We start from the raw sequence: 22,998 nt of genomic DNA, 5'->3' as shown, positions 1-22,998 counted from the left end.
ATCAGTCACTCATTCAGGCTAGTTTGGTGTTCTGAGCTGTTTACTTAATATAGGTCTACAGAAAAAATAAATCCTCTGCGCGTTTGACTGAATAAAACCATTCTCATGTTGCCATGCACTCTGTTTAAGGTGTCACTAATCTCATCAGATTACGTCTTTACTTTCCATTATTATTATTATTATTATTATTATTATTATTATTATTATTAATATTATTATTATTATTATTATTATTGTTGTTGTTGTTGTTGTTGTTGCTGTTGTTGTTGTTGTTATTGTTGTTCTTCTTTTTCTTCTTGTTATTATTAAAGTGCTCGGAGTCTGGACCATTGTAGCTAGTCAAGATTTCTTTTTTTAGTCCAAAACAGTGTTGTGACGAGGATTCGGCCTTGTCCACAGGATGTAACAAAACACGCCGAACACAACATCCTAGTTTTAAATAGCTGTTTTCGCATTTCGTCACCGTCTCTATATTTGTAGATATGCGTATTAAAGGCAGGTGGCAGCGCAGCAGAATACGTAATGGAAGTGAAGCGCCAGAACAGCTTACATAAAGGTATTAAGTTAGTGTATGACATTATATCAAGCATAATGTAAAAATTACTCGTATAGTTTAGAAGCCCATCGGCTGGGCTCTGGAATGTCTGTTCTGCTCGTGTCACCATCTGAAATGAGAGTCTGTAGCGCCACGCTGACAACTGTGGGGAAGAAAATCTATACAGAGTGACAACTCCACTAGGACTGTACAACAGGGGCGAGCAGTAGGGCTTCCTGGGGAATAGTGTCTCTAATATTTACCCACATAAAAAAAAATTTCTTCTAATCAACAAAGTCCTTTACTACATAGCCATGGCAGCAATAGAGAAGGCGCTGATTTACGGCGGGGACACACACTGCGCGCTGTCCAGCAAAGTTTTACGCGTCGTGACGGCTCCAGAGGACTCGAATTATGTAGATCTGAACGAATTGCTAGACCTGAAACTGGGCGAGGCGAAAGCGGTGCAAGTAAGTTTTACCGGCCAGAAGAACACTCTCCAGTGCGTCCGGCTTCCTTCAGCGGAACATCTGCCCAGTCTCACGCGCAAATGTGTTAATCTGGAATGCTGGGAGAACGGCAAAACAGAAGGAGCAACAGAAACAAAAACAGCTGGCTCTTCTGAAGGACCACGGCTCAGTCATGAAAACGTCGTGGACTGTCTCGAGTTGCTCAAAGAACCCGAATCACCGGACAATTTGGAAAAAGAGACCAGAGTACTCGACGATGGTGATTTACAGGGCACGGAATTGTATTTCAGCGAGAAAAGCGAGTCGGACGACGAAGTGAGTACGGTGATCGCGGATTACTGCGAACACGAAATGGCCGGTGATGAGGCTCACTACATCACCACGCACGAAATTCAGCTGTCCGAACTTGACCACGACGTGGACTGTGACTTGGAAACAGTATCCACTTGGGATATCGATGACGACCACCAGGTTTATTCGTTCGTGGACTACGCATCTGTCGACAACGACGAACCCACAGAAGTACAAGTGGAAAACAACAAGGACGAGGCTCACAGAAGCACTGCAGTGACATGCAGTCAAGCAGAAAGTGATCTGGGCGACAGGAGCGCCACCTCAGAAGAGAAAGCGCCTGAGTGCCAAGGCAAACGCACCGGCCACATTCACCTGTCAATCAAGGCAACTTCCAGAGCTATAAACAAGCCTAGCAACGTCCAAGAAAAGGATGGAGGCCATCATCATTATGCCATTTACACTGGAGACATGAGCCGTTGTGTTTTAAAGGACACAAAGGGGGAAAATGTGTCTGATGGAGCAAAGTGTTTGATTGCTCTGCCCGGGCGTTTGCACTTTGGCAACAAATTCAAAGGCAAAGATGTCACAGGGTACTCCAGTGGCACATCCAGCGCTGTTAGCGAGTTGGATGATGCCGATAAGGAAGTGCGCAACCTCACGGCCAAAGCTTTCAAAAGTCTGGCCTACCCGTATCTCGATGCCATCAATTTTAGCACTTCCAGTGAGTCTTCAGCTTCAGAGCGCAGCAAAGGGCTCAACAGGTGGTCAGCACTTGTTGATCTAAAGTATGGCAACGTGAACGTGTCCAAAGGAGGCGGTCACAATGCAGCGGCCCATCAAAATGCCTCGTCTAATTTTCAGTTGGCAAAATGGAGGGAGAGTAAAGGGATAACGGGATTAACTTTGACCAGTAGGAGAGCGCCCCCAGTCGAGATATTTGCTTTGAACGGCAATCTAGTGAACCCCAAAAACGCATCTTTAACCCAAGAAAAGGAGCTCATGGGTAAAATTGGACAGGGTCAGAGTGGTGTAATAAGGTTAAGTGAAACGCTGAATTTTTGCTGCAACGTTAAAGCGCCTGCAAACGAAAGGCGCGTGAAATCCGCCCGAACCGCGGGAGGATCACGTTCCGCAGATGAGGTTACAAACCCTCGGCAAAAGGCGCACAGCAAGACACCGTGCAATTCAGAAGAAGCCATGGAGGACGTGCACAAGAAATCCATATTTGCTTCTAGCATACTAAAAAATGTCATTTCGAAGAAAATGCAGTTCGAGCAGGAGCGCAAGATGGAGCGGGGAGAGATCATCGAGCCCGAAGCGCACCGAGACAAAACTGCGCTTACAGGATTTCACAGACAAAGCTCCAAACACTCCGAGACTGAATCCGACTTCAGTATCGTCTGTCTGGATGAACTCGGAGACTTCGTAGACAGCGGGTCCTGCAACGCCAAGGACAGCGAACGCCTCGAAGAACATATCGCTCTCGCATCAGAAACCAATTTAGAGTCGCAAAACTGCGCGGCATTCGACGCTAAAAAAGGAGCTGCGGACGCGTCCAGAGGCGCACTGATTCGAAGCCAAAATAGCGCTTTCAGAAGCTGGAGGGACGAAGAGCTAGAAGTTCAAACTGAGCGCAAAAACAAGCAAACGTCCGAATCAGACTCTACGAACAGCAAGCTTACAAAAATGTCGCACTTATTTGTGCCAAGCATCCAACTCGTGTCCGGTGAGAGGGAGCTCGAGAAGCCTAAGCCGAGCGCGGAGAATAACCGAGAAGTGAGGAGTATGAACACTCTGTATGTATCAGGCGCTGCACAAAAACCAGGAACGTCGAAGTCGCCGGAAATTAAAATAAGTTTACGGAGTCTAAGAGACAACCGGAGCGACCCGTTCAGCATCGCTAAGCTCCTTGCTCCCAATACAGGCTGCAGTGCAGGTGGCTTGACAAAATCAAACGATGAGCCCAAATATCAAGCGCTCACTGCTGCAATGAAGGGTGACTCTTCAGACAGAATCCCACACTTCACGGTTAGAGATGTTCGAGACAAGACAAAGTTGCAAGCGCCAATACACCAGGTTAGAGACGTGCGCAAACTGGTTAAGAGCTCCTATCACTTTGTATCTTTGGATAACAACAGCGCGGACATGGAGCACAAATCCTCCATACAGAACGCATATCAGAATCAGACAAGCCTTCCCCCTATCGTGATTAAGTGCCATTCGGTGAATACAAATAGCACTGCGAAGCAATCCGAAAAATTCTCAGATTCCTCGGACCATAAACCGGTCGAAGATATCCAAGAGGCTGATGGGTCACATTCTCAGGTGACTGTAGATGGCATCACTACGGAGTCGGAACAAATAAGTAACCCAACAGACCAAGTGCACGTAAAGGAGGAGGGAATCCCTGAAATAGGAATTGAGGCAAAAACCAGCACAAGGAGGCAAGAGAAAATGTGTGACACAGGTGAGAAAAAGGCTGATCCCAAGATGGCTGCTCTGGAGAAACTTCAAGCTGCTGTTAAGACAATGGAACAGCTCTATGTATTTGACAAAAATGAGTGGAAGAGAAAATCCAAGCCACAACCCATAACTGACAGCCATGTGCTTTCACTCCTAAGTAGTGAGCATCACGGATGTAATGAGCAAGACCAGGGTAACACTAGTTCTTCATCTGTCACCATGAGGCAAGACTCATTCTCAAACCCAGATAAACTAGTCACAACTGGACAGCAATCGACACGAAAAGAAGAGAAGGAAACGTTTAAAACATCACAGACGCCTGTCATCCATGACAAATTAAAGGACAGCAAAACTCTGATGCACCTTGGCGAAACTCAGAATAAGAAGATTTCTAGCCTAAGCCACAGTCAGAAATCTTTTGTCCCTGTCACAACAAGTTCAGTGAAGGCCCTGCAGATGCATGGCTCGTCCTCAGCATCTGTTAGTTCGATAGCTGTGAAGAACCCTAAGTCGTCGAAGCTACCAGTGTCTTTAAATATTACCCAGTCAAAGCCTGTCACAGAGAAGAGAGAAGAGCTAAGTAGCAATGCAGGCAAATCTAACAAGGCAGGATTTGCCCCAGTTCAGTTCACATCTTCGGTTGATTCAGAGAATTACATAACTATACCTGTGAAACCTTATGCCACTAATGCCCAACAATCTCACGTGCTACACAGTAGCAACACCAAAAGCCAAGGAGAAAGCCATCAGCCCCACAAACACTCAAGTACCGTTATGGAGACACGTTCCCCAGATACCCCTACTGCTACGATCTACCATCACCCTCTGCCCTTTACTATGCATGCAGCACAGCCACAGGTAATTTGTTTTTCTCCTACAGTGCAGCCATCTCCAGTCCCCACAGACCACTTTCAGTCTACACAGAAAAAAATGCTCCTAGATCCCACTACTGGAAACTACTATTTGGTTGACACTCCCGTCCAACCGGCCACAAGACGACTTTATGACCCAGAAACAGGGCAGTATGTTGATGTCCCCATGCCACAACCTCCTCCAATGACCCCTGTACCTGTGCCTATCTCCCCTCTTGCCCTTAGCCCTGGAGGTTATGGTCATACCTACATGTTCTACCCAGGATACATGGCCTCCACAATGATTCCTGCTCAGACTTTCCAGTCTCAGCTTTCCATGCAGTCAGAGGTAGAAGCAGGAGACAAATCCCATGCAGGGCAGCAGGGAGATGGTGCCTACATGGAAAGTCCTTATTATATGCCCTCTGGGAAATCTCTGCAATTAACACCAGGTGCTCAGCATGTACCCACTGGCAGGGTGGCTAACAGCAAGGTACCTGTCATTAGCATCACCTCCCAGCAAGGGCCCAGGATCATCGCACCTCCCTCCTTTGATGGTACCACCATGAGTTTTGTGGTGGAGCACAGATGACTGCCTGGTCGCTTACAATGTAAGTGTTATTTTTGCATTTTTTCCTTTGTAAGCTAGTATTGTATTAGCACTTGCATTAAGGAATTATATAAGTCACTCTGTATAAGGCCTCTGCCAAATGCTGAGTCCAGAACCTTGTGTTACATTTAACTTTAACTGAATACATTAACTGTTCAGATCATGTGAGATCCAATACAGAAAATGAGAACGATATTTAACATTTCTGTACAGTTTTGTTTTCTCCAGTTTTGTGGGCCAAACTACCTTATGTGAGTTGTAATAAAATAAGTAAGTGTAAGTAATTAAGTACACTAGTCATTACATGGTCCCAGTGCTAAAAGAGAAGAATTCAGTATTAACTTTTAAAAATCTGATAAAACACATGAACCTGCATTTTTCTTCCTGCTTCCTGAAAGGAAATATTCTAATGCCCTTCAAAATATAACCTGCAATAAGTTCATCTGAGACCCATTAAATGTTATATTTGAGGTTCCAAATCCTGAGGCAGTTAACCAAAGAACGTATAATGGCTTAACCAAAGTGTTATAAAAATATGAAGGCAAGTATATTGATGATTTGTTCACTACATAGTGTGTTAACCCTTTAATTCTTAGCTTAATATTCAGCAATGCATTGAACAGCATGTTACTAAGTGATCATATGAATTATTCAGAAACTATATTGAAGCTATACATGAAAAGTATGTAGTTAACAGGGAGAGAGAGAGAGACAGAGAGAGAGAGACAGAGAGAGAGAGAGAGAGATGAATCCATTCTTGACCCACCAGCAGGTCATGGGAATTTAGGAAATATAAACAGTTCTTACACAAACAGAATGTAGATCTGACCCATAGGCCTAGAGCACAATCTCTGAGAATGTTCTTCATAGAAAATGCTGTGTTGTGTTACAGACTTTCACAGATATACAATACTAAAAATATCAATTTCAATTTAAATTGACACTTTAAATGGACTTAACCTTAAAGCTCACAGTTTACAGAGTACAGTAAGGGAATAAAAACTGAAAGAAACACCTGAACTGCTTAAAAATGATGCACTCTCAAAAACCGTTATCTTTTGTAACTTTGAAAGTATCTTAAAAATATAAATGTGGATCTAGTGTACCTTTTTAGGTCGGATATATGTACTTATTGTGCAAAAGGTGTATCCTTGAGGATACATCACCCTAGTGTTGAGAAAAGGTACAGTTTTCTCCATGCTCTTTCTGAAAGTATGGTTAGCATGCATATATTCATTTATATAATTATTATTATAATTACTATAATAATCAATAATATCAAATCACGTATATGAAAGTTCCATTCCAGAAGATCATTGAAAAACCAGGAATTAACCAGAAACCAAAGGAATTAAATTGCTTGAGACTCAGAGACACAGTGTGCCACGCTTATCTCCCTGTTTATATTCACTGCTGTAAACTGTAGTAGTGTCTATTCATAGTGGAGTAACTCAACCATGGCTGCTGTAGCCCTGTTATTTTGAGGTTGTCTTTTAACCTCTGTTCATAGCAAATATCAAAACATGGCTGTAAACATTACTGCCTTTTTCACTATTTGGAACAGCAGTGTGGGTCCAAGATGACTATTGCTTATTTATTGACGTATCGTTCACAGGTAGGGAGCAAATAAATTGCTTAAATGATTAATTTTTTCTGATCTGTAGCCTTCTAGTGTATGAAGCAAATACTCAGTCAAATTTTTAACATATATTGAAACACCCATCATTATTATACAGTGTTGTAGTATGCATAGAGAGTAAAAGGTCAGAATTTGTGCTGACACAGAGCTGGACCAGCTGCTACTGGATATCAAGGTAGGGAGGGGGACAGAGGGGTCAGACTTTTTATAGGATACCCTTATGCTAAAGGGAAAGAACCGAAAGGCAGGCCAGACAACACATCTGCCTCAGGGAAATTAGATAAAACAAAAACATCCAGTCAGTTGAGACTGTAAAGTGATAAGAGTTAAAAATGTTAAATGTCCTATAATCACCAGAGCTAATCATGAGAAATGGATTGCTAGACTATGATTTCCAGTTTAAGTTTCAAGTTCAAGTTTAAACTCTGGCACCAACTAAATCACAAGGTGTTATACAGATAACTCTGGTGTACATGATATGTCTGTAGTTAACTTCTGCATGGAGGACTGGCTTAAATTAATTCATATTTCACACTATATGATATTGTATTTTGTTTCAGGCAGAAGCTGCCTATAATACGTCCAGTCAGCACTTCCAAGATCTGATGTGTCTATTTTCTTTTATCGACCCATGTAATGTTTGTCCATGGTTTCCTTCAGCAAGAAGAACGCTCCCATTATCATTCTCCACTTGCTTCATCGTGTAATGTAATTCTTTTTTTTTTCTTTTCCTCTTCTGTTTGCAGTGCAACTATGCAATGTCTGTTTCTTTGTATAGCTCTTTTGCACCTTTGAGAAACTGGTTGAAAATGATTTTGAAAGTGAGAGTGAGGACTTAATGCTATAGCATCTCAGGATAAAGCAAAACTCATTGGGTCACCTATTAAATTTTGTCAAGTCATGAGGAATCCGAAAGAAAGGCTTTTCTTCTTTCTGGACAATTTAATAGAAACTCTTAAAGGGTAATATTAAAACTTTTCCTATCTAAGAGTAATTCACAAAACAAATTAGTGCCATAATTCACTAAAAAAGAACCACAGGCAAATGCTTACTGCTGGTAATTAATGGCAAGAATCAGGTTTGTATGTATGATATGTAAAAGGACACTGAGGTTTCGAACTGTGTCATTTGCATGTGAAATGTACGTTTTTCTCATCTTTTAGGTTATTGAATGCAGCTGAAGATCAGTGTGTTACCTTGCCACATGAAAACAGCTGTTAGATGAGCAACAAATATCATCAGATTACTTTAAACAGAATGCTATTACAGATTCATTGTCGGAAGATGGCATTTAATAATGAGTTATCAATAGTAACTGGCTGATGTACAGGTCTTCCTGATGAATGCGTGAAAGAAAAACGTCACAAGTAATACGAATATTTGAATGAAACAGTCATTAATTACATTACTTTATAAAAAAAAATGTAAATGCTGCTAATTCAAATATTTCTTTATTGTGTATATATTATATTTAATCAATATTGAATGTGTTTATATTGAATATTGACATGGCTACAGAATGAGCGGCAATACTCACCAATTATAACAATTTTGAGTGTGATATTGCTTTTATACAACAGTTCTATGAACTAGAAATGAATATTGTGTATAAGTGACATTAATATGAACGACGATTTCATACACAGGAGATGTTCCGTTGATTTACAACTCCTCAACAGAAATAGATCCTGAAGAAATAGATCCATATGAACTCTATAGCACACTAGTTAGCTGCTAGCTAGCTCACACTGATTTGTACATTCCCATAAAATGGGCTTCGGGTGAAACTGGTGTCCCGACTTCCTTTCCATCTATCATATTTGAAAGTTATGTTCCTAAAAAGCACCTTAAGTCATGTCGGTTGACGACGTCACCAACGCTGCTGTAGTAAATGTTTCAAACTAGACAGGGAAATTTTACATGGTGAACTCAAACAGACTGAGAGATACATACAGTGAAGAGTCTTGGTGCAGATATAGGAAAGGCACTCTTGGAACACAGCTTGACCAATCAAATTAGTGGCCTGGAGCTAACATATGCATAAATATGTTTAGATTATAATATATGTTCTATGTTTAGATTATTATTATGGCAGGGGTCATGAGCTGGCGGACCGTGTTCCGTATGTGGACCCAGCTAACAAGCTAAATACTTGAAAATTGTAGCAGATAAACTTATAAGAAAATACCTGACATTAGGTTTAGCGATTCTAGTTTTCCAAAACCAGCTTAGCTTTCTAAGCAGATCATTCACATACATTCATGTAAATTGTTTAGCTGAAAGCAGATAATTGGACCAGAGCCTATAGCTACAGGGCTAGAGACAGTAGGTCTGAAAAAGGGAGAGTTTTTACAGATTTATATTTCACATGCTCAGTCCCTGTTGTGTAACTGAACCTTCACGTATATATTTTAATACCCCTGCCCTACATATAATCTAGCTAAATACGAAATATGTAAAAAAAATATATATAATTACATGTACTTTAAAATTGATTAATACACATTAATACAGGTATAGGCTGACAATTTGGCACAAAAATATATTAAAATATATTTAATGTGAGCATTTAGAGGATTGCATACATGTATGTAATTACTCTCATTTGATTTTTTTTATGACCGGTGCATTTGTCCTCTTATACTAATACCAGATACCATCACTGAAAATATTCAAACATGAACATTCATACCATCATCAGCCCCACCCTTCCTTTTGGTTTTGGTATTTCTTAGTTAAATCCCCCCTCCGAGGTTTTACGAATATAGGTTTTTAAGATGGAATGCTCAATTAGGAACTTTTAGTGCCAGTAAGGAGAGATCTTAAGAGGAAATATGAGATGATTGTGATTATGGCTCCAGGTTGGTGAAAGAATGCTTAAAATGAAGTATTTATAGCCTAAAAGTAAGTATTTTTGAACAGTACTGTGAACATGTTGACCATAAAACAATGGAAGGAAAATAATTGCCCCTTGTATCCCATATTCTTTTATTGAAACTGTTTTATGGCTTGGCTTTCATTACTCTTTCCTAAGAGGTGTTTTTAGATTTAGTAAGTTTTGGATTACAGTACCATGTGGTACTGTATATTTATGTTGTGTTCTGTTGCACAGTGTACTGTGAGCTCCATCACTAAACACATACAGAGGTTTGTGTTGATTAATATGGTGGAGAACGAGATGTTTTAGGGGACAGACCTCCTCTATGGATCTTAATCACAGTGCCAAGACAATTTCTGTGGTTTGTGTAAGTCATTTTTAAGATCAGCCTTTCTGGAAAGGGTGATAAAAGCACAACAATAAAAATAGTTTTTAATGAAGAAATGAGATATAAGGTAAAATTATTTTTAACTTTATTATCTAAACTGTCAAATGGCATAATTCACAGTGAGGGAAGATGTACGGTGGTCTCTCGACTAGAGTTTTGTTACAGTCCGTTAAATATATGAATTTTCTTTAGCTGACCAGATCAGAAATGGGCAAATACAGAAATCAATAACATTAGCTTCTACACTGACTGACACTTTATTAGGAACACCTGTACACCTGCTCATTCACGCAAATATCCGTTCAGCCAAATACGTAGCAGCAGCGCAATGCATAAACTCTTGCAGATAGAGGTCAAGAGCTTCAGTTAATGTTCATATCAAATGTCAGAATGAAGAAAAAATTCATACTGAGCTCAGTAACTTTGACTGTGGCATGGTTGTAGGTGCCAGATGGGCTGGTTCGAGTATTTCAGGAACTAGAGATCAACAGTTTCTGAAATAATCAAACCAACTCATCAAGCACTAAAACCTATAAACTTACTGAGATCACATTCCTCTCATTCTGATGTTTACTCTTTAACCCTATCTGAATGTGTTTTTTATGCGCTGTGCTTTATAGTTCCAGTTACAATTTAATATTTAAATTTTCATTCATGAAAAAGTGTACTGAGCCAAAAACATATAACGAATCCTGTAAGAGGGAATCCTGTAAGAAAACTGTAAGAGGGGCTACTTTTAGTAATAAACAATAAACAATATAGAATTATCAGGTAACAAAATTCGAATTTAGAGTTTGTATTTATTACATATTTGGGCCCTCTGCTTTCCTGTGATGCTGTAGTAATTTTGTAACTAGTTTAGTAACATGTTATTACACCAAGTTCTTTAAAATCTGTACGGAGCTGCTGGTCAGTCCGCTGTGTTGTAATAACTTTTGATTGAAATATCTCTGAATATTTGGATTTAGTTTATAATTTAGCTTTTAATTTAGTTTAAAGTAGTAGTAATAGCCTCAAAGTAGCATGTAGAATAGTTTTTTTTTTTTTTAAATGATGCACCTGCTGCTAATTCAGTAAACCACTATCCAATAGGGAGTATTTCATCAATTGTTAGAGCCACAGTTTCTTTTGAAGTGAATGTTAGACTGAATGTGAGACTGAAATGAGTAAGTTATGTTGAGAGGGTAAGTGGAATCGTGTCAGGTGGGAAACAGGATAAATAGAGTAACGAAAGCAACAATGAATGTGTTACAAGTGAAATGAATGCAAAAGGAGGAACATTTTAGTTCCAGAAAATGTTTTTATTGTCGCCATAAAATATGAAATTGTTCTTGGAGTGATTGCTTGTTTCTGAGAACATATAGTAATTTGTTCAATAAAATAATGCAATTTTCCAACATTTGTTTCAGTCATTAAATGAATCAATGCATCTATTTGTAATTTCTTTTGCAAGTTAATTAAGTGATGCTGGTACTACAAAAAATTGTAATGAGCTACACTCTATGGCCAAAGGTATGTGGACACCTGACTATCACCTGGCTATACCCATATGTGCTTGTTGAACATCTAACTCCAAAATTGGTCTCCTCCTTACTGTTATAATAACCTCCACTCTTATACAAAGTCTTTTTGGAGCTTGGGTGTGGGGATTTCCCATTCAGCCACAAGAGCATTAGTGAGATCAAGGCACTGCTGTTGCGTGACACAGCCAGAGTTCCAGTTTATCCCAAAGGTGTTCAGTGAGGTTGAGGTCAGGGCTCTATGCAGGACACTCGAGTGCCAACTTTGGCAAACCATTTATTCAAGGGGATCTCTTTGTGCACTTCCAGTGAAGGGAAATTGTAATGCTACAGCATACAAATATATTCTAGACAATTGTGTGCTTCCAACTTTGTGGCACATGTTACAGAAGGCTCACATGGGTGGGATGACCAGGTGTTATTGGCCATACAGTGTATTTTACACCTTCCCAAGAATGTATGACCTTAACCAACATTCATTTCCTGATAGAGTGTCTCCAGTGTTCAGGGAGACTGACGACTGCGGAAATGGAGTCAGAATGCTAATTTGTAATGAAGTGCTAATTTGAAATACAAAAGTTTGTTACTCGGTCCCATGTAGTGCTGTGAATTTTAGAGTGCATATTTTCAGAGTCATCTCCTCAACATAATAAAAAAGGATTTCGTTCATTGGCAATAATCTGATCGTGTCTGATTCTTCTTCTTCTACTTCTTCTGAATCAGCATACCTTTCCTAGCATTTCTGTGTCATATAGGCAGACATTTCTAGTGTAAAATGAAGAGAGAAACAATGCAGTGTCCAAAACAAACAAACGTAGAAGAATATTCAGCTGTGGCTTTTTCACTGCAGGCTGCTCTGTAATTGAGAATGCACAGAATGCTGTTCATCTCACCATCTGCCTGTGTCACTCAAGTTCAGGCGGTGATCCAGAGTATCAATAACAGACAAGAATAATTAATGGACTTGACACCCCTGGATCAAACCTCAGATATCTGAATAAATACATCTTGAATCAAATGATTTATGTTTGAGTATCCATGTGCTATATGCAACTTAATCTTAGTTTATTCCACTTAACCCTCTCATGTTTGGTGACCATTAATTTAACAGTTGTTAGAAACCTATAAGATGAAAGATGTATAACATATGCAAGATTTGTATTGCTACAGTAAGTGTTGCTCCTCCCAGTTCAACATGACAGACAATGATGGATGCAGCACATGTCTGTTCAAATTTAATGCACAAAAAGGTCTAATGAAAACGACTCTGCATGTCATATTTGCAAAATAAAATCATTGGAAATTTTTGATATGCTTTATAATATATATATATTTTTTTGCATTAAACACAACAATGCAAAACAGACAGGATTTTTCCAGTGTTTTATATGATAGACTGAAGCACTGGATTTCAGATTTAGACAGATTTTAGATACAGTTGAGGTTATACTTTACACCTTGCCGAATCTTCAAAATGTTAACAAAAAGTTGAAAAAGAGGGATCATAATAATTGCATTTTAATTTTTTTTTAATGTTAGTTCAGTCCTGAATAAACAATTTCACATAACAGATGTTTACATATAGTCTGCAAGACACAATAATAAAATATTATAAAAATTACTATTAAAAAAGGTGCAAACATTCACTGATGATCGAGACGGCAACACAATTCATTAAGCTGTTTGAAAAGGATGTTTTTGGGTTTTTTTTCCCATTTAGCACTGCCTTTCAGAAGCTACATAAGATATTTACATGTTTCCCAGAAGACAGCAGGAGATGCTGGAAAAGCAAATAATGTGCAGGACCTGGAAGATTTTTCTGAAGAACTTTGGGCAGTTTAACTGCTCAGGACAAACAAGGGACTCATGAACAACTCTCAAAAAACATAAAAACAGTCAGTGATCCTCCTCTAGTGATCTTTGAACTTATTGTGTCTTGGATGATATGTAAACATCTGTTATGTGTAATAGCTTTTTCAGATCAGAGCTAACTTAAAACTTCTTATTATCCTTCTTATTATATTTTAAAAATGATTAACCTTTTGCAGATTCTGCAAGGCACATGTAAATGTATAGCCTGAAGAGTATATAGAAGTGCAGCTAACTCTTAAGAGCTATTTTCTGCATTGGGATGGACAACCTGCAGAGACACCTAATGCAGATGTTATTGTACATGGTTCTGATGTGGAATCTCCTACATTATCAGTGTCTCTAGCCAAGGTAAAGCACATTTCTCACATAAACTCAAATTCAATATGACTCTGAAGACATGTAAAATGACACTTACTGTGTATATCTCTCAGTACAGCTGATCATAAACTATGTTATGCTGTCTCAACCCATGCATTATTGTCGCTCCTGGCTGACTGCCCAGAGTGGAGCTGGATCATGTAACACATAGAGGGGAGAGCAGAAAAGGAGAAGTAAAGCACAAGTGTTTGCCACACAAATCAGGTCAGAAGGTTGTGACAAGATTTAAGAGGGATCAGATTGAATCAGACTCACCCACCTAATCCCTAAAATACTCTTAGTGCATTCTCAACAGTCCAAATAGACAACTCTTCCTTTCCTCTTTTGCCACACAGGTGATTTATTTAGCAATTGGAAAATATGTCAATAAATAATCTTAACTGCAGCAAGGGTTTGACTGTTCAGGATTTTTGTAATACGCTATGAAAGCAATGGGCCAGTTGATGTTAAATTGTTTGTGGAAAGGAGGTTTCAACACCACCAATCACAGGTTCTGCTGGCAAAAAAAGCTCCTGGAAGTAACATTATTAATTTCATTTGGATTCAGCGGATTGTCTGGTTAAAAAATGCTACTTGTGGAGAAACATTTTGTAATGTGACTTCTGGTGCACCCTTTTAAACTGTGCAGATTAATCCGTTGCAAATCTTTCTGGATGATCGAAGACAGGGTATAGTAAAGACTATTTATAATCAAAGTTTATTGTGTGCACAAAGTCATCCTGAACACTCTTTACACTAAACATAAGTTAACGGATGTGTGTACACATAGGACAGACTTAAGACAATATAGATAACCGCCAAGGCTAAGACAAAGGAAAAAGGCATAAAAAACAAGAGCAAAGACAAAATCACTGTGACTGACTAAAATAGATATGTGCATAAATTAATGCAAAAATCACACCAAATTGGTCATGAATGATTACAATCACCTCCTCACATAATCATGGCTGTTGGATTATTACGCATTCTAAGAGTCCATTAGGAATCCAACTGATAGCTCAATCGGAATAAAAATGCTCATGAATGCTCCATATGAATGTGCTGGGAAATCTTTTTAACAATCTAATTTTTTAAATCATACTGTATGTATGCAAACACTTGTATCTGATTACTTTCACTATCTGAATACGTTCTGGTTCACAGTGCATTCCTTACGGCAAAAACAGCTCATGTGGGATGTGTTACCGAATGACCTCAATTAAATTGCCTCAGAATTGTGCACAAATAGGCAGTTTAGGATGCATATGAAGAGTTTATTTGGAATTCACTGTTCCCTGTTAAAATGGAATTCATTCAGATTTATTTATTCATTTATTTTTTTGCTGTATCCCAAACTTTATTCTAGTAGAGTAGAGTAAGGTGCTGTCTTCTTCCTCTTCTTCGTCTTCATTTTTTTTTTTTTTACATTATTTATATTTGATGTCAGCTACAACATAAGCCTTGTAGTGTACAATAAACTCACAAAATACTGAAAAAATACCATTAAAAAGCAATTAAATTGACTTTGGAATATGGTGATGCTGTTTTTGATGCTGTTGGACATATCAGTCATTTTAATACTAATACTAAGTTGGTAAAGTCTTTGCTAGTAAAGTAAAGCATTATTTCATTTAGTATCTAGACCTGGTCAGACTAAAACTAGAGTTTTCCATAGGGTTACTATACGCTAATATATATTTTCAAAAGTTTTAATTTGTATTTAATATGAATTTTGGATCGCAAAATAGTAGCGCAAACATTTCTCTTCAGAGCATGCGCTTTAATACGTGATGCCCAGTCCCTCACAAACATGGCGGACAGCTGATGACGCTCTTCAAGACCGCCGTCGTGTTTAAATGACGTGGACACGAAGCATGCAGGCTGCTTGGAAATAAGGTGAAGCTAGCTAGAGTTTGGTATGAAGTTTTATTTATTAATTTTTTATGTTATATCGGAGTTCCTCGTGTATGGAACATTTTGCGGTATTTTTATTATTTACAATTTGATCATGTTTTAATTCAAATTGTTCAATTATCCGGATTTTATTTTTGACACAATGCAAGCCTACCCAGTCAGGCTAGCTGGCTAATTAGAGTGATTATAATAGAACAGAGATATTATAACTGTCCCTGTTTTGGTTAGGAACAACATGAAACACATAAAAAATGGCTGAAATACCGAGCACAACAAACCAGTGTTGATAACATAAGTAATTTCATTAGTTTAATAAGTGATCAGTAAGGCTACATCATGTGTCTGTGTTGTGTCTGATTTTGCAGCTTTTTTCTATCATCATACCTAGTGGTCTTCACTAGGAATCAATAGCAGCATCATGTCCTCTGATGTGGTCAGTGATTCCCGAGCAGATGGAAATGACCAGGAGGTCCAAGGTGGAGGATCTGAAACACTGTCAAAGAGACAGAGAAAGAAACTTCTCAAACAACAGCAGTGGGAAGAACAGAGAGACCTGCGCAAGTAAGTACGGTGTTAGCAAGAGTTACTCTGCAAAATCACACACCCTTTCCCTTTGGTTGTTTTTTTAAACACCTTTCAACAACATTATGGGAGGACAAAAAGTCAGTGCTTTATAATCCAACCCCCCCACCCTGTCACTGAAGCTGCTCCTCTGTCTGGAGATGATGCAGTGCAGTAGATGCAGTGGATTGTCTATCCAAACTAATGTTCTGGCATCTGACTATGAAAAATATACATAGGTCGCGTCTCAATCAGCTTCCTAGCTCAGTGTATTGTGTACATGAGTTCGGCAATTGTAAGGACCCTGTCTCACTACACTTTGGAACATTGACGACTCATTTTCTAGCAACATGACTATGTATTTTTTTGCTGTAAAACTACCTACACCACTGGCAGCATTTATCAGCATATGCAGGACAAGTATCATTCTGATGTGAATTTTTATGTTGTTTAAAGTGTATTATAAATAGATAGATAGATTATTTGTCCTTAGAGAGGAAATTCATTTTCACAGAGGGTGCGCATATAACACAAGGACAACTACACATTACATGTAAACTTGTTACAGTACATTCAGAAACAACACAACACATGCAAGAGCATTAGATGATGACTGGTTTCCTATGTGTTTAAAGCACATATTGCTGCAGGAACAAAACTCTTACTAAAGTTAGTCCTCTTACACATTGTTGGTCTATACCTACACCCCGAGGGAAGGGGAACGAAATACCGATGGAGTGGGTGATCTGGATCATTAAGGATTATATGCGCTTTCCGCGTAGCTGAAGTGACATGGTCTGATAAATTAGGAGTAGGAATACCAATAATATTTAAAAATAAAATATCTGAATTATAGAAACTTTCTACAACAGAACTGTTCTGTTGCATATCCTTGCAACATGTAATTTTCAAGATTCAGAAAATAATGAGATCATTTCCAGTAAGAGAAAATAGTGAGCATCATTACTCCCTGGGTTTTGCATGGCACTGTGATATTTTTAGTCAATAGTCCAAATGATTTAGGTTACTAGTTCTCAGGATAGGGTCCGTTAAAAAATAGTCAAGTGGAAAACAAAACTGGACAATGGTTGAGGATTAAAAGTTATTAACCTTTAGTGTGTCTGTTTCTAGTATGACCTTCTATTAATTTGTTTCATCCTTGGTTGTACAGGCAGAAACGCAAGGAGCGGAAACAGCAGAGGAAATTGGAAAGACAGACGCAGGTTGAGGACAGAACAGACTGTCCTGACAGGAAGCGCATTCGCAAAGAGGCAGAGCCCAGTTCTCTCCGTCTGGTCATAGACTGCAGCTTCGACAGCCTCATGATGCTCAAGGTGGGAGCTTCACTCACAGTCCAAACATTTATCCATTATCCAGTTAATCTAGCGTTGCTGATGTAACTTTTAATCATGAAACTGCAATGGCTCATGTCATATATTAAGCAGTGTTCAAATACAGTGCCTTCCAAAACTATTGGAGGCCAATTCAGTTTTTTTTCGGCTGTAGACTGAAGACATTTGGGTTTCAAAGATGAATATGAAAAAAAGTGTTTAGAATTTCAGCTTTTATTTCCTGTTATTTAAATATTAAGTGCCACAGAACATCTAATTGTTAGGTGAGGAAAAATATTGGAACATGTGACTGTCAGGTGTTTGTTTTTACTCAGGTGTGTTCTGTTAAACTGACTGTTTAAACAAATAACAGCTCTGAACATTGACTCATGGTTTAGGCTTGATTTTTACCTGTGAAGGCTGCATTTGTTGTTCAAAAAAGAAAGAGTCAAAATGAAGACCAAAGAGCTGTCTATGGGAGAAAAGCAAGAGAGAAAATTGAGAAAATGGTTCAGAGAAATCAGAGCCATTGCAGAACAATTAGGGGGAACAAAAGTTTCAATTATGTCGTTTAACATATTTAGATGTAAGTCCTTAACTCTGATCTCATATTTGTCTTTTGATTTGAAATCCAAAATGTCTTTGGTCTCTAGCACAAACAAATGACTTTTTCTTGCTGTTCTAGTACTTTCAGAGGGGACTGTAGATGATAGAATTGATGATTTGAATAAAGCTGTTTAATATTCAGGATGTCAAGAAGCTTCACAAGCAGATCCAGAGATGCTATGCAGAGAACAGACGAGCGGCACACCCGGTCCAGGTAAATGGCTGTCATGTAATATTAGTTCAAAAAATATCTTTATTGTAATTCCATGTGTGTCATTTTGACTCTTAATTTGTTCCTTGTACAGTTTTATATAACAAGCCATGGTGGGCAGTTGAAACAAAATATGGATGAAATTAACAAAGGCTGGGTCAACTGGAAGGTAAGGACTAGATATCTACAATAATAATTTCACTTCTTCATAACATGATGAATGTGAAGTTACTAACCCACACCACATGTATTTATACCACATTGTAAATAAATAGTGTGTGTGGTATAAATTAAGACAGAACAACCTTTTTTAGCATTATTTAGTGATCAGTTGAGTTTTGGTACTAGCAAAATGAGTAATATTAGTGGCCACATTTTGATTTACTGTACAGAGCTCAACCATTTTAACGGTCAGACAGACAGAGAGACACTTTATTTATCCCAATGGGAAATTTACACTGCCCTTAGTCTGCAATCCTGTACACACAAAAACAAGACGGTCAAACGAAAATGACTCCTGTAAGCTCACTCACCACAATGAGGTAATTCATATCCAAATAGAGTGCTGCTAAATGGCACTACAGAAGGTTGTCTGGGAAATTAAACGTCATCACACACAGCAGGAAAACCTCAGCTACTAAAGCCTTGTTGTGTTTATTCTCACATTCTTGCAAAATATTTCAAATCAAACTTTTGTTTCATTCAGATTCATCCAAGAAAAGAGATGTGGAGCCTTATCAAGGAAAGTGTCTTATACATAACGACTGAAAGAGTTTAGCTCTTAGCTTCTGCTGGTTGTATTTAGGCTTCAGTATTCATGTTGTTTTTATTTATATCGATTATCTAGAAAAAAAAGCTTTTGGTGGTCACAGAGCTTACTTTCTGCAATAATGGAAAAATCCTGTTGGCTTTTTCTTGAGGGAATTTATGCTAACTCTCTTGTTAGCCTACAAAAATAGCTCTATTCAATATTACTGTACAGTATGGAGTCACAGGACACTATGTTAAACTGGCTCCCACAACCAATGGCTATATCTGATGAAGTGCAATAAAACCCATTTCCACTGGGAACAGGATCATCAAATTTACACTTTTGAAGTGGAATATTGACACATTTATACATTTCGCTACTAGTATTCTTGTTAAAATTGAAGCATGCATGCGAAACCTGTGCAGTTTGACTTGAAATGATTGTCGCAACACGAGCCACAAAGCCTTTATAGTTCTTAAATATTTACTTTAATCTATTTACAGTAAATTTGTCTTCAAGAGTGCACAGAAAATCATTTGTTTCTTGCAACTATGTTTGACAAATAAATCACATGCCAAAGGTGATTGTGCCAGGCCTAATGAGAATACACATCTTGTCTTGAACACTCACAGGATGTCCATATCAAGTCAGAGCATTTTCATGAAATCTTAAGCAAAGATGATCTGGTGTACCTCACCTCGGATTCACCCAACATTCTCCAGGAGCTTGATGAAGCTAAAGCTTATGTCATTGGAGGACTGGTAGACCACAATCACCATAAAGTGAGTTTCCAGTGTTTGTGTAATAAGTTATATACAGATACAGGTATATTAGTTATGGGGGATGGGGGTGACAAAGGAAACTGGAAGCAGACTCAAAGGACTTGAAGGATGAGCTTTTGCATTTTTTCAACTGGATAAAGATATAAAGAAGGAGCCAAATAGTCACACACACATGAGTTTTTCATGGCACTGTAGAAACCAGAGAGAAACATAACAAATCTATGTAACACTCCTGACTGATTAATTCTCAATGATGTAGATTACTCACTTTGGTCTCAGTATCAATAAGTACCAAAAACATACATATGCTTTGTGTGGGATCAGTACATTTCTCCTATAGTTTTGCAATATTTCTACATATTAATGTCATTCAGGGGGACATTCTGGTGTATTTCATACAGGCTTTTTTTCTTCTCAGCATGTTCACCATCTTGTGTCATGTGATTCAGGGAATATCTTTCGAACGGGCTAAAGAGCTTGGAATCGCTCATGCTCAACTTCCACTGAGCAGCTTCGTCAAGATGAACAGCCGCAAAGTGCTCGCCGTCAACCACGGTTAGGCTGGACACACACACACACACAGAAACAAAAACTTTCAAAAAAATGCCTTATTACTTATGCAGCATGTTATTTATAAGTCAGGACACTCAAAAGGAAAAGTGTACACATGCTTTTCCTTTTTTAAATAAATTCAGCAATCTATTAAACACTTACCTGCAACAGATATTGTTTCTTATGGCTACTGATAAAAAATTTCTGCATTAATATTCTCATGGCACCATTACCAACAGAAGCTACAAGGTGAATTCAGGTTACATTAATCTGAAACTGATTACACCTCATTCAAAACAAGCTGACATGTTTTATTCTGCATTAGTGTTTGAGATTATGTTGGCATATCTGGAGAAACGTGACTGGAAGGAGGCCTTCTTTACTGTCCTGCCTCAACGCAAAGGAGCTGTACCTGTGGGCCAAGAGAACAAACAGAAGCAGGATGAGGATTCGGAGGATTCGGATACAAATGAGACAGGAAAACAAAATAGCGAAAATGAAAAGGACCAAACAAATGGCAAACAGGAAGAACATGAAACTGAGCATAACCTGTCAGATTCATGTGAACGGACTGATGTATAAGGAGAAGTGACAATTTCTTTATTTTATATATATTTTATTCTTTTTTTGTGCCAAGAACTGGAATGACTTTTGTGTTTGCAGATGTTTTTGTTTTGCTTACTGTTAAGTTATTAGAAATATTCCTTTTTTTTTCACTTCTCCTGAAAGTTCTTTTGAGATCTGAATGTTTATCTGCCAATAAAGTTAAGATCTAATCTCCTGCCAAATGCACTGTCCAGACATGTCATTGCTTTTTTGTGTTTGTCTCATTTTCGTTTCCAGCCTAACATCAGAAATTACATATAAACATGTCATACTTAATATTGGCAGCAAATACTTCACATTTAATGATACAATGGGTTTATGTACTATATGGCTGAAAGATTTGTGGATACCTGACCATCACACCCATATGTGGGCCTTCTGTTAATATAAAGCTGGGGCACAACTGTCTAAAATGTCTTTGTATGTTTTATGACATTGCTGAGGTTGGTGTGGAAGAGCTTATGTCCACAGAGCCCTGACCTTTACCTCACTGAACACCTTCTGGATGAACTGGAACACTATGTGTCAGGCCTCCTCATCTGACATCAGTACTTTAGAAAGGGGAAAAAATTCCATAGCCACTCTCCAAAATTTAATTATATTAAAAATATATCCAAAATTTAATGGAAAGCCCTACCTGAAGATAGGTGGTTATTATAAGCACAAAGTGCCTAAAACTAGAACTGGCATATTCAACACACACATAAGGGTTATGTTTGTTTGTGTAGTGTTTTTATATTAGAAGGTTAAATTTCACCAGCTATGCTATGGCTGCCACTTACTGTTAATTTGCCATTAAGGTGAAAATAATAATAATAATAATTAATAATAATAATAGTGGACAAACAATGATACTAATCTTCAGAGAAGATGCCTCTGCAAAATTAGTAGACTAAAGAAGCAAAAAGTTGGGAGTTACACAGTATGTTTATTCACAGCATGGACGTCAAAATAATTTTCTACATGTTATGCTTTGCACTGTTGTGTGGGTTTTTTATTTTATTTATTTTTATTTTGTTGGTGATAGTTGTTTTTTTTTTAATGTCATGTCACCTCCTCCAGTATCCTCCAGTATCCAGTGTGGTTTGAGATACAACCTGTGTACACACAAGCAAAGATAGGCTAGATTCTGTCAGGGATCAGGAAGAAAATGTAAATAAACCTGTCTCTATCCTCCTGTCCATGGTCTTTCCAGTCTCGCCTTTGCTAAACTCTAGACTAGCAACCCCCTCTTGTTGTTAGCTCAAAGGCTAATCTGTAAAGACAGTGCTGCAATTTTTAAATAATATAATCTCGGCATTATTAAAATATTTTAGTCAAGTTATAGTTTATAGCCAGTGTATTCTTTTAGTAAGAACTAATTAAGTTCATGTTAGTTGTTGGTCTACTAGGTACCATGTACAACCTAACAGGATTTCTGAAAATAATTCAAGCTATATTTATAAATGTTTGTAATGTTCACTGTTAAAAGAGTCTGTTAGCTGAGTCTGTGAACCTGACGGTTTCTGAGAGGATGTCACACCTATTAGCCTGTTATGTAGCATGACCTAACACGACTGGATTTCAACAATTCTTTTATTATTATTTTTTATTTATATTCATAAATGTTCATAATGGTGACTGCGAATGCAAACTGAGTGGCTAAAACAAAGCTAACTCGACAGGATATTTTGAAAAACAGAAAACCTTTTAGTCATAAAATTAAACCTTCTAAGAACTGTTTGAAGTATTTGTATTGTAGTCAGGATATTGCCACAGCTACCACTGTGCATATAGACCCTTCTCAAGTAAAGGTTTGACCACCTCA

General features: G+C 38.2%; 2 protein-coding genes across 6 annotated transcripts; both read left to right on the top strand.

The window, feature by feature from the left end:
- The first annotated feature begins 539 nt into the window (after positions 1-539).
- lg07h4orf54 (linkage group 07 C4orf54 homolog) lies at positions 540-12,314 on the top strand. Of its 2 annotated transcripts, none has more exons than XM_058393918.1 (2): positions 540-5,224; positions 7,427-12,314. In XM_058393918.1, exon 1 carries the CDS (start codon positions 850-852, stop codon positions 5,203-5,205), a length of 4,356 nt encoding a protein of 1,451 aa, XP_058249901.1. In that variant the 5' UTR covers positions 540-849; the 3' UTR covers positions 5,206-5,224; positions 7,427-12,314. The 2 variants fall into 2 exon arrangements, with proteins under 2 accessions (XP_058249901.1, XP_058249900.1); XM_058393917.1 differs by having other exon boundaries at positions 7,423-12,314.
- Positions 12,315-15,674: 3,360 nt separating this feature from the next.
- trmt10a (tRNA methyltransferase 10A) lies at positions 15,675-21,388 on the top strand. 4 transcript variants are annotated; one of them, XM_058396078.1, is made up of 9 exons: positions 15,675-15,773; positions 16,157-16,352; positions 17,524-17,686; positions 18,432-18,503; positions 18,595-18,669; positions 19,207-19,244; positions 19,886-20,033; positions 20,483-20,588; positions 20,911-21,388. In XM_058396078.1, the coding sequence occupies exons 2-9, from the start codon at positions 16,210-16,212 to the stop codon at positions 21,165-21,167; spliced, it is 1,002 nt and encodes a 333-aa protein (XP_058252061.1). In that variant the 5' UTR covers positions 15,675-15,773; positions 16,157-16,209; the 3' UTR covers positions 21,168-21,388. The 4 variants fall into 4 exon arrangements, with proteins under 4 accessions (XP_058252061.1, XP_058252060.1, XP_058252063.1 ...); XM_058396077.1 differs by having other exon boundaries at positions 15,681-15,793; positions 20,911-21,387; XM_058396079.1 differs by having other exon boundaries at positions 15,723-15,793; positions 16,180-16,352.
- Positions 21,389-22,998: the final 1,610 nt, after the last annotated feature.

Source organism: Hemibagrus wyckioides, linkage group LG07, assembly GCF_019097595.1.
Source record: "Hemibagrus wyckioides isolate EC202008001 linkage group LG07, SWU_Hwy_1.0, whole genome shotgun sequence".
NCBI classification, from domain to species: domain Eukaryota; kingdom Metazoa; phylum Chordata; class Actinopteri; order Siluriformes; family Bagridae; genus Hemibagrus; species Hemibagrus wyckioides.
The sequence above is the reverse complement of the archived record's forward strand: the minus strand, read 5'-3'. Positions and strand labels throughout refer to the sequence as shown.

What these genes read in the sequence shown, in the direction of transcription:
- trmt10a (XM_058396078.1), top strand. Translation starts at nt 16,210, where the DNA reads ATGTCCTCTGATGTGGTCAGTGATTCCCGAGCAGATGGAAATGACCAG. An exon ending in ACAGCCTCATGATGCTCAAG is followed by an intron (nt 17,687 to 18,431) that starts GTGGGAGCTTCA and finishes TTTAATATTCAG; the next exon opens with GATGTCAAGAAGCTTCACAA. An exon ending in GAGCGGCACACCCGGTCCAG is followed by an intron (nt 18,504 to 18,594) that starts GTAAATGGCTGT and finishes TTCCTTGTACAG; the next exon opens with TTTTATATAACAAGCCATGG.
- lg07h4orf54 (XM_058393918.1), top strand. Translation starts at nt 850, where the DNA reads ATGGCAGCAATAGAGAAGGCGCTGATTTACGGCGGGGACACACACTGC.